Genomic DNA, 11,567 nt, shown 5'->3' with positions numbered 1-11,567 from the left:
ATAAATACATGTTACACACTTTTAAGTATTTACCGGGCTATAAGATGACATTATAGGATGACAATGAAAGAAAAAATAACATTAATAACATAAAACACTCACTTGGAAACATTTATCATATGCTTCTAAACATTTATATTACAGGTGCAGCTCCACCATAACTATTTCATTACAATTGGCACATATGATATCAGTTGGTCATGGAAATACAAATTATATCGTCATGGAAACTCCTCCAGCTAAAGCCTTACCTATTTGTGATATTATGAAAGTTGTTTCATAGTCATATGTAAACACGGGATCTACTATTTGATGGGTGTATCGACTATTAGTCAACCAATTGCATTCTGCAATTGATGCATTGGAGAACCCTTGTAAAGCCATCACTGGATTAGCATTTAGCACTGAACAAAAAATGTGCCTAACAAGTACATGTATTGCGAAAAGGGAGAATTGGTTGTTAATACATCTTAGAAATGAAAGACAAACTGGTTATCCGATAACAAAGCCTGAGTTATTAATGAAGATGAAAAGTTTTTCGTTGTCAATATTATTGGTCAGCTTATGGACTTATTTCCCAGCTCATTAACCTGAAACGAAGAAATAAATATGGAATTTGCACCTAATACAATTGGTAAATGATCGAACATATGGAGTGAACTGATGACATCTCGCAAACGAAGGAAACTACAAGATGAAAATCTAGTGCAGCAGGTGTGGATGATAACATCAATAGTTACTATGAGTTTGGTCTTTCCCATTTATCATAGATATTCTATTCCTCAAGCGAGGAAGAGTCTTTGATGCCCTTTGGTTGATCGTTTCTTAATGCACTGTCGAGGTCCATTGCACTGAGATAAAGCGTCACAAATTCCTTTCATTTCTTAAATTTAGGGCCATTACGCATCACAATGGAATTTACATTCGTGCAAATATTCTAACTGAATTCGCGGCTAAATAATGAATTAAACATACTCACATAAAAGTGAAAAATAACTAGGCATAATTAAAAAACAATGGTATTTCCCATGTCAAAAGCTATGGTACAACATCATTACTCATATCTAGATAATACATTGTATTGTAAGTGTTCCTCTTGGTGCAATATTCAATTTGAATAGTAAAAGTGTCATTCAAAGATCCTTCCTTTGGGACAATATAATGGGGTCATTTCAAATCAATAATCATTAAATTTACTACTACTGATGAGTGTGTTATTTGACAAGATAATCATTTTCCTATGGGCCAACAAATAATCCCATAAATAACATCACACATGCGTCCTAGTATTGTAAATAGACACACTTTCATAATCAGATATTACCATTTCAACATCTCAATTAAAATTTAATTTCTTTAGTAAATACCCGACCAATACCACAATTTTAATTAGCCATTTGTGCACTCGATTTTGCCAAACTTCTATTTTTCTTTGGGGCAATAAGTGTCTGCATGAATATAAGACATATCATAATCTTAAAGTATATTATATACACTGAAATGGTTATCATGTATACAATAGTTATCATTCACCAATTTCAACATATCCAATTCACCAAGCACATAATCCAAATAGGAATTGCATAGTAGTAATGAATTCAGAATAAAAAAATGGTTATTTTGCATATTGAGCCACCAATTTTTAATAATTCTTTATCCCTTAATGGGCCTTTTCGCTCGCTCAGGTTTTTGGACTCAATGGGCGATCATACTGTCATTACAAAGTACTAGGCTTTGAAAAGAATGAAAATACAGCCCATATATTGGGGTTTTTTCAATTAGGGAGTTCTCGGGGCTAAGAATTGATGTGTGATCCCATTCTCATTACAAAATTCACTAAAAAACATATTCTCAAATTCTCTCCCATGGTCACTTCTGACCATCTAAATATTAAAATCAAATTTATTTTGGATTCTCTTTGAAAATTTCATGAAATTTTCAAATGCCTCATTCTTATGTGCTAGAAAATACACCCAAGTATATCTTGAATAGTCATCCACTATGACTAGGGAATATACTTTTCCACTCATGCTTGGTGTCTGGTTTGGCCCAAATAGGTTCATGTGTTGCAACTCAAGTGGTCTCTTAGTAGACACACAAAGATATGAAGGAAAACTTTCTTTCACTTGTTTCCTCTTAAGACATGTTGAGCACACTTTCTCAACGTCTTCAAACTTATTTGGTAGGCCTCTAGCTAACCCATTGCTAAGCAACTTCCTTAGCTGATGACATCCTATATGACCTAGACGCCTATGCCATAGGTTGATAAGGCTCTCGTTGCCTCTCGCCATAAGGCAGATGCCTTCTCTACTGATTGCATCTATATCTATAACATAAATATTTTGTAATCTCTTTCCACTAAACAATAATTCTCCACTAACAGATTAAGGATATTACATGTGTCATTTCTGAATTCAACTCGCTGGTCGCTATCATACAACTGGCTAATGCTAATTATTTTATTATGAAGCTCTTCCACATACAAGACATTCCAGATAAAAGCCTTGTGATTTAAACTCATGTCTCCCATACCTAGAATCTGTCCATATTTGTTGTCCCCAAAAGTTATTTTCTCTCCTTTTGTGTTTCTCATGCATGTCAGCCACGACGAGTCACCAGTCATGTGTCTTGAGCAACCATTATCTAAGTACCAGCTCCACTTTGACCCTGACTGACCGGAAATAAATCTAGGTCAATTTCCTAACCCATGTCATCCTAGCAAGTGGACTAGTGTAGTGGTATAGACATGGTGAAAATCGAGTTCCATATCATATTTCCTATGTATTATATGTCTAGGAGGGAACATATATGTCTGATTAGATGTAGGGAGATGATTATACGTGCTAGGATAATTCCTAGGAGAAACATATCTTCAATAGTGAGAATACTGAGTGATATTGGCCAATAGAATTTACATGGGCTCCAATGCTCTATGAGATTTCAGCATGGCTTAAAAATGGCACTTTCACTTATATCAGATTTGACAAGAGTGTTATGTGCAATGTCTTACCAGGTTTCTTCTCTTGACCTCTTGTGACACTATCAGCACAAGTGTGTAGGATTTCCGCATCTTCAGTGTTCTGTTGGATGTTCCCAATGCTGAGAATGCACGCAGAGTTGCTGCTCCGTGTGGACTGGTAGAGAAATGTACAGTCGCCATGGGACACCACCTTGGAGAATGCAACAAGGATGACATGTCATCACTGAATGCTACCATGGCATGTGCTCAAGGCACCTTGAGCCCCCATACGAAAGCCACATCATTATGGTGGGTTGCATGCATGGCCATCACATGTAGCACCTTTAGATTGTGTTTCTCGCAACATCCCTTTAGAGTCTTCTCCTCAAGAATATGGAGAGCTTTAGGGGCTTATGTTTGGGCTGTTATGCATGCATCAGTTATCCACTCTAATGAAAAATGAAATTGTTTTTTTAATCAATACTATACAAGAGGAATTTTCAAGGAAGTACGACAGAAAGTGTAATATTTTCCTATTCTTAGTGATTAATGGAATTAATTCCAAGACAAAAAACCTATATCAGGTAATATAGGAAGATGTCTTCCAGTCAATAAGTAAAAATGGTTAAAAAAAATCTAAAAGGCACATTCCAAAATTCAAGAATTTATATTATTGACGAATATTTTGACATTACAAGTGTGCAGAAATTTACATAAATTAAGTGAGATGATTATTAATGGGTTGTAGCATTCCCCATGGTTTTAAAGCTATTTCATTGGGCTATAAGGCCAGGTTGAAGCATTTTTATTTTTCTATTCTGAGAAGCACTTGAATGGGTGTGGGCTATGTCCTGGATCCCTCCAATAATCCCTCTACCTTCACACCTAAAGAGGAGCATGCAGTACAAGTGGTGGAGCTCTCAACCAATCAGAAAACAGGAAGAAATAGTATGAAAAGAAAATAGGAATGATAGAATGGTATTTTATTAATCATATCCGTTTATAAATATTCGCTTACTCTGTCTCTCTTTTCCTCATTCTTGACATGCTCTATCAATGCCTAGCAAGCAGGACAATGCAATATAGGATCCCGGTTGTTTTACCTAGTCGATCGAAGTATGTTGAAGCGTTCATTATTTTCCCATACCCTTCTTGTAATGAAAATGTATGATCATGGTAGAAAATAAGGGTTTGATTTAGGAAGAAGAATTGGGGGATCAATACACAACTATTAGTTTTTTAAAAACCTAGATAGACACTTTCTCCGACATCCCCATCCATTAGTTCCACTTTTACTTCATTCTCCATCACTAAATACATCTATAATCCTCCATTTTCGGTGTCTAAAACCCAAAATCCATCTCTAGTTTCTGTCTTTCAAATTTTATAAAAAATATTTATTTTCCCCCTTCAAAATATACTTTTGCAACCCTAGACAGTGTGCCCACAGAGTGCCTGCTGACTCACTGAGGTGCTCGCATAGCCCTAAGGACTTGGCCAAAAATAATAGATTTTTTGTTACTTGAGGAAGATCTGCAGCTTTCATGGACTCCCCTGACCTATACTCTCAAGACCTCTGGCCTGGTCCTGTGCCCGGTGCTGGCACCCACCATTGCTGAATGCCAAAAAGGTTTTAGCTTTCTGTTGAAAATTAAATAATTGGAAAAAATTGGAATATTTAGTAAAATTGGAATATTCCATAAATTGTTACTAAAAATTGGAATATTATAATTTATCATAAATTGTTACTTTTTGTTTGGAATTAATTTCATAAAAATTTATAAAGTTCAAAAAATATAAATATCTATATTTCATAATATTATATTTACCTATTCCTTGAATTTAAAATATTTAGTAAAATTAGGGAATTTCATATAAAGTATTTCTAGTGATATTTCTTCCATTCTGATTGAATACAAATCTAGAAAATTTCTAGGACTTGCAATCCGTAGAAGTCTTTAAATTATATTTTCTCCATTGTAAACTCATTTCTCTCATTTGCAAACTTAGAAAAAATTCCAAAATGTAATGTCTGCCCCCCTTTGAATTGACCCCTTGCATACCCTATAGATACCACCTTTCTTAGACAACTTTTGAAGGTCCTGTATGATTTTGATATATGGGATAGGTTACATTAAATGCATTCTAAAAGCAATGACAACTCATACATAACTGTTCTTTTTCAGAAGTATGTCACATTAATCAAGGGAGTATGAAAGCTTCTCATTATCGATCACCACTTGAGTCATATCCTAGAAGACATCATGATTCAGAGAAAGCTCATATCTTAGAAGACAGTAAACAAAATCAGAGTCACATTTAATCCCCAATTCGAGACACTCAAACCTTTATTAGTTTATAGGAAGAGAACCCCTCCTTTTGGGGGAGTTGCGAGTATTGTGATCAGAAAGGAAAGTTGACTTCTGTCTCTAAATATGAAATTAACTCAAGAATCCACAACCTTCAGGTCAGATGTAGTAAATCGGAAGCTTCCGATTACTGTGAAATAGGAATCTTCATCTCAGATCGCCCACATCTCTGGGAGAAATGTTGGATCACATACCGGATGATTTATCAGTAGGACTATAAAAATATTCTAACTGGTCATTCAATTTGAACTTGTGGCAAGAAAAATAAAGATGTCAAAAATTGGAACATATGAGAGAGATTTATTCATACCTTGCCTTGCAACAGAGAAGGCAATTATGGACCATATGGATATACTTCTCTTCTGTGACATGCATCGTGACATCAACTTCATCCTTCACCTGTTTCCGGAGTTCTCTTCTCCCCTCCAGCGTTCAATGGATTACATTTCAATAATAATAAAAAAATCCACATTAAAAACGATGAGATCAACCCACGGAACCGCAAAAACAGCTTGAAAAATTCTGTTGTCTTCCAGTCAGAATAAAACAGTTTAAATTTTTGAGCGATTATTGAACAACAAATTTGCACATCAGCCATTTATGAGCAATGCCTGATGAATTTTGAGAATTCATACCGGTTGTTACCAAGATACTGCTCAGCAAAAGTTAGCGGACATTAAGAATCTGAAGATTGGGATTGCCTTTGCCGACTCCAACCCATGATTTTCATGGCCAGCGTGAGAAAGCATGTCTTGAATAAATACATCAGGATAATATGACATAGATGACCAGAAAACCATCTGCCCCAGATTCGCCCCATACATCAGACAGAAATTTTATTGGATATTCAAGAGTATGCATTAAAAAATAAATTGGTTTTTACACGGCAGAGTCGGTATAAGCTATTTAATCCCTAATTTAAATCCTTGAAAACAGGTAGATGTATCATTAACATCAAGCTCATAACTCTAGAGTCGAGATTAACTTTCCTGTCTCCAATTCAGATTTGGATAAGGAAAAATGGCAAAGTAGCATTGACGCAAAGTAAGCTTAGCTTTTCTCTTTTTGATAAGGTTAATGTTAGAGCTGACCTCAAAAGGACTATCCCAAGGTCATTTAGAGGTAAATGTTTGAGAAGCCAGACTGATAGATGGCCTTGGACCAGGGAAGCTCTGTGCCATGGCAGCCTTGGGCACTGCCAGCGATGCCGGAATAGATCTAGAGGAAGAAGGAAAAAGCCCAAGACGTGTCGAAATTATTTGGGCACGTTCATGAAGAAGTCTCTGTTTGGCCCGATCCAACTGTTCTCTTGCCCCTGAAATTGCCCTTTCAATCTCCCCAAAGAGGCTCAGCTTGATTTCCAGTTTTCTCAACTGCAAGAGTATGCTCATGGAAGTAAGCAACCGTCTAGAAAGTAGTCAATGGGGGCACATCCGAAAGATCACCTGTTTTTCTATAACCAGAGAGGTAAGATGACGGATGCAGTCTTCCTCCTGATCAACGAGAACTTTTGAAGTGACCGCAGCTGCTGCAAGTGCAGAGACTGCTGCTCTCCTTAATTTTGCCAAGTTTCCCTCATCCTCTGTGTCAAGGGGCAGTGAGACTGTCGCTTCCTTCGGTGCTGCTGACTTCATGCGGTCCTGGCCTGGCAATGGTGTAAACGTCAGAAAAAACAGAGGACAATATGAGGGACAAAAATAACATCGTTAATGGGAAACCTGATTTTTCCTTGTTCTCCAGAGCAGAATCAGAATTGCATCCATCTAAAGGCTCTTTATTTTCTGAGGTTGATGTTTTTTGGGACTTTGCTGAGTCAGATGACTGCTTCCCCTCCGAGGGATCAGAAGCTTCAGCTGCATCTACGGCCTCATCACAGATTAAAGGCCCACTCTTTTTAGGCGACCATGTACCCTTAGACTTTGACTCTTCCCTATCTCCCTCTGCCGCCATTAAACTCTTGTCTTTAGTGCAATCAGAATCGTTGACAGGAGTGACTTCAGCCATTGATTTGTTCATAACCTGATTCGGACCGCATTCCCCGGAGGAAACTGAAGGCCGCCCCCCAGAAACCTCAGATACCTCAATGTGAGCCCGTTGACTGCACAAGTCATAATTTCAAATTAATTCAAGTTTAAATAAAACATTTGTTTTAATTCAAGTAAATGACCTTTCACATTTGTTTTCGGGTTTCTGCTGTTCCGGGGGATCTTCTAGAGCAAAGCAGTGTCTCATAGCCAACTGAATCCCTTGAGAATCCTCAGTCATTGCCTTCAAGGAACTTCTAGATGCAGTAAATGCCACATCGTGGTCAGCGAGAGAGACAAAGAAAGCAACCTACATAGAACACGAAGTTAGAAAGAAACCGAGGTAATCAAAATGTTATCAATCATTCCCTACCAATGCCATGACAGGGTTCCCAGCTTCTGCAAAGGAAAATGGTTCTCTATCTCTTATTCCTGATCCAGTCGCCCCGAGAGCAGATGTCAGAGCACTAATTACAGTGCTGGGTGGAATGTTTTCCAGGATGGGCTCCGCTTGTTTGTTTTCCGTTTCCTTATTATCTTCACTCTGTGTGATTGAAGAGTTTCCCTTCTCATTACTCTCTGGCAGACTCTTCTCCTCATTGTCGGCTTTGTCTAAAAGAAAACTGTCTTCAATGGGCATCTGAAAAAAATGCAACATACACTGAGTCCTTGTTTTTGTTGCCACATGCTCTGCTATCTCATTCCAGTTCTCTCCATAAAGCTCCAGAGCTTCCAGAAGAAGAAGAGTCTCCTGGTCAGTCCAGCTGCCCCCTCCTGTTCCTGGTACTTCGGCAGGTTCCATGAGGATGAAGTCGGCAGATGTCATCCCTGAACCGAACTTACCATCATTGAAACATTCGGTGCATAAGTCAAAGTCAGCCTGTCCAATACATCGAAAATGCATCAGCAAGAAAACCCACTGGAGAACTGCAGCATCTGAATCCATGTGATTTGAATTTAAGATAACAGCAAGAATTACAATTCAACTATTATGCCAAGTCTCTGAAACTGAAAAATTACAAATCAACCTTTTTGACTTAAAATGAGCTTCATTCACCATTCGACAAAAACATCAATGGGCAGTATCGAGTATCTAGAAAAAAGTGAACAAACACTTCTTTATTGTATATGATGGCGCCAAAATTTATCAGAATTTTAATTGATCCTGGATTGATAAGGGCTTCAATCGATCAGTAACCAAGATCTTCAATTGATCCATCAGTTGATCTGATATCAATCTGTCTGATCTGATCCGATCTCTGAACCCTATCTCATTCTCTCGCTTAGGATTCAACACCATCCTGATCGATCAAATTGATTGATTGAAAAAAGGGACCAATAATTGATCAGTCCAACGATTGATCAATTCTCGATCAACGGACAAATAGGAATTTCGTCTATCCTGAATAGACCAGGATTTCAAGCGATCTTAATCTAGCCAATCCAATCATTTTGACAGATCTAGCCAATATACAACATCCATGGCCGAGAACAACTAAATCATTTTCTGTCTGGAGGAAAGAGAACTAACACATTATTAAAATCCAAATTCTGACAGACCTGTTTCTGGCAATGGTAGCGTTTTCGGGAGCAATCAGCCGAGCAAGAATTGCAATGGTACTCAACAGATGGGCCCTCAGGTCGAACCAAATTTTCAAACATGTTAGCCTCTGTAAATAACCGCTGAGGCAACTGCGGACCTGACGCATCATCGAGTGGTTTAGTAGCTAAGCGCCGTGGCACATAAGATACTTCAAACCGATAAATCTTCTCCGATATAGATTCTTCCTTATCTGATGCTTCTTTCTTCAAAGAAGGTGAGTTTGTCGTACAAGACAAGAAGGGATGAAAATTGATCAACCCCCAATGCTCCAGAAATTCCATAACTTCCTGCCTTGCACTTGCATCTCCGACATCCAACTCTGACAAAATCTTCGAATCTACGTCAGTCTCTGGGTTTTTGTGATACGTCTCCATGATAGAGTTGCGTATTTTAAGGTAAATGTCCTCAGTCCGCTTATCTGACTTCCCATTGAAGAAGGAATCCATGCTCTGCTTCTCCAAGTGATGAATTCTCTCCCAAGAAAACCATCCTGCGAAAGAAAGATACAAAAAAGATGACATCGTATCATACATTGACGTTCTAATGGTAACTTTGATGATGAAGTTGTAGGAAAGTTTGATCGCTCTTTGAGCTTCTCAAGTAATTTCTAATTATACGGCAGCATTCCCAGTTGTTGATTCTATGAGCATAGTAGCTAAATAATCCCACAGCGTTGCACAAACAATAAATCTACGGTTTTCGACAGTTTTTTCTTTTCAAGCCTCACATCGTTCTGCACTCCAATTGTTTTTTTTTTTTCACAAAGATTAGACACGAGACAAAAAATCAAATCTTCCTTTAATATTTCTAATGCAATTGAGGAGAACGACAAGGAACTGTTCTTCCCAGAAAGCCCGACAGCCAAAAGAATTGGGTGAATCAGAAATGCAAAGAAACATACCCAGATAATGCGAAATACTAATTATTTCTACCCTAGAAGAACTAATGAGCTTGGAAAGTATGATGAAAGGAGTCTAAGAAAAACTCACCGGCATGGGTAGGAACGACGTGGACGTTGCTTTCTCGGGTCCGAATGAAATCAAAATTAGGATCAGCCACGGGCTCACACACCGCGTCCAACTCCGAATCCTCACCCACGAGACGATCAGCGATATCAGCGACGCCAGCCAATTGCGACCGTTCGATCAGCTCATGGGCGGGACTCACAGCGGCGGAGAGCTTGCTAGGGGACTGTCTGGCTCTGGTGACGGGGCCGCTGTGAGGGTAAGCGTGGAAGCTTTGGAGGTTCCTCTCCTTGGCAAGACGCTTGGAAGAACCCGAATGAGAAGAAGAAGAAGAGGCACCAGACAGCGCTTTCCTCTTCGTTGTAGTCGCTCGCCGTTTGTGCTGACCTTCACCAGCCATCTCTTGATAGGCCGAGTCGGCGATCCCCATAGCCGAAGCTTCCCTGGCTGTCTCCTCCATCGCCGATCCCTCTCCGAGCTCTCTCCTTCTCCCTTTCCCCTTCTCCGGAAGGCTTCTTATTCAACGAAAATTAAAAAAGACCTCACTGTCAGGCCCACTTTGTTGGGCCTAGGGAATGGCAGCCGTGACGGATGACGTGACGGTGACAGTGACGGTGACAGTGACGGTGACGGCTATATGACGAATGATGTGACGGTGATGGTGACGAAATTAGGATGATGGTGACGAAATTAGGGTGATGGTGACATGATAGTGATGGTGACGGTGACGGATGGCGAACTAGGTGTGACGATGGTGTGACGGTGATGGAGGGCCTTAAATGAGTGACGTGACAGGACAGCCGTGACTGATTTTTAAAAATGACCAAAAAAAGCTTTAAAATAGTTAGATTTAAGCTTTTTGACGTCCTAGATTTCGCCACATGTTGATATGCCCCTCCAATTATCTCTCCTCTGCATGGTTGTTTTTCCGTCACACGTGATGGTGATGCCGTCTGGTGACGGAGACGTGACGGGGATACCGCAAACCATGATGGTGCCCCTCCAATTCTCTCTCCTCCGCATGGTTTTTTCCGTCACACATGACGGTCACGCCGTCCGATGACGGGGACGTGACGGGGACCTGCAAACCTTGACGGTGCCGCGAATGTGACGGATTTTTCCGAAATCCTCAGATGTGTGACGGGACAATAATGTGATGAAACTTTCGTCACGTCACCACCCGTCACGAATCGTCATCCGTCCCATCACGTCCGGGGCGTCAATTTTGGAAAATCCCATAAATGATATGATAAGTGATGGAGGATTTCTGAAAATAGATCAATGGAATCTAAGAATGATCATATCTCGAGGTTTAAATTGTATGTGGGCTTCTGATATTGACATCTAGAGACATGAATTTTGTCACATATGAAGGATGACTGATGGCGGAAATGATGGGACGGATGAAAGATGATGACTGATGATGTTTTAAATGATGAAACTATATGGATACGTGTTTTATATAAAAATTTAATTTTATTGAGGATCTTACTATATGGAAACGACTGGGAAGATGACCATCGAGGACAGAATGGCTACTGTGGATGACAACCAATTGTGGGTGACCGACGACGAAGACCTCAATTGCCGATGTCAGGGACACCAAGTCGTGGACAATGTGGTCAACAACCGCTGATGACGCACATG

General features: G+C 39.4%; 1 protein-coding gene across 7 annotated transcripts; it reads right to left on the bottom strand.

The window, feature by feature from the left end:
• Positions 1–5,217: 5,217 nt before the first annotated feature.
• CHB3 (DNA-binding family protein) lies at positions 5,218–10,433 on the bottom strand. 7 transcript variants are annotated; one of them, XR_013581226.1, is made up of 10 exons: positions 9,945–10,433; positions 8,913–9,445; positions 7,726–8,232; positions 7,496–7,662; positions 7,047–7,426; positions 6,774–6,973; positions 6,420–6,701; positions 5,964–6,128; positions 5,639–5,751; positions 5,222–5,497 (listed from the first exon to the last, which is right to left on the bottom strand). XR_013581226.1 is itself a non-coding variant. In XM_078574277.1 (8 exons), the coding sequence occupies exons 1-7, from the start codon at positions 10,378–10,380 to the stop codon at positions 6,441–6,443; spliced, it is 2,484 nt and encodes an 827-aa protein (XP_078430403.1). In that variant the 5' UTR covers positions 10,381–10,433; the 3' UTR covers positions 5,218–6,128; positions 6,420–6,440. The 7 variants fall into 7 exon arrangements, 2 of the variants coding, with proteins under 2 accessions (XP_078430403.1, XP_078430404.1); XR_013581225.1 differs by having other exon boundaries at positions 5,219–5,542; positions 5,639–6,128; XR_013581224.1 differs by having other exon boundaries at positions 5,219–5,497; positions 5,639–6,128.
• Positions 10,434–11,567: the final 1,134 nt, after the last annotated feature.

The sequence above is a fragment of the Wolffia australiana genome, chromosome 4 (genome assembly GCF_029677425.1).
Source record: "Wolffia australiana isolate 7733 chromosome 4, ASM2967742v1".
In the NCBI taxonomy this organism is placed as follows: domain Eukaryota; kingdom Viridiplantae; phylum Streptophyta; class Magnoliopsida; order Alismatales; family Araceae; genus Wolffia; species Wolffia australiana.
The sequence above is the reverse complement of the archived record's forward strand: the minus strand, read 5'-3'. Positions and strand labels throughout refer to the sequence as shown.

Coding starts and splice junctions, on each gene's coding strand:
- CHB3 (XM_078574277.1), bottom strand. CDS start 10,380: ATGGAGGAGACAGCCAGGGAAGCTTCGGCTATGGGGATCGCCGACTCG. Junction 9,446..9,944: donor CGTCGTTCCTACCCATGCCG/GTGAGTTTTTCT, acceptor TTTCTTTCGCAG/GATGGTTTTCTTGGGAGAGA. Junction 7,663..7,725: donor GGAACCCTGTCATGGCATTG/GTAGGGAATGAT, acceptor TGTTCTATGTAG/GTTGCTTTCTTTGTCTCTCT.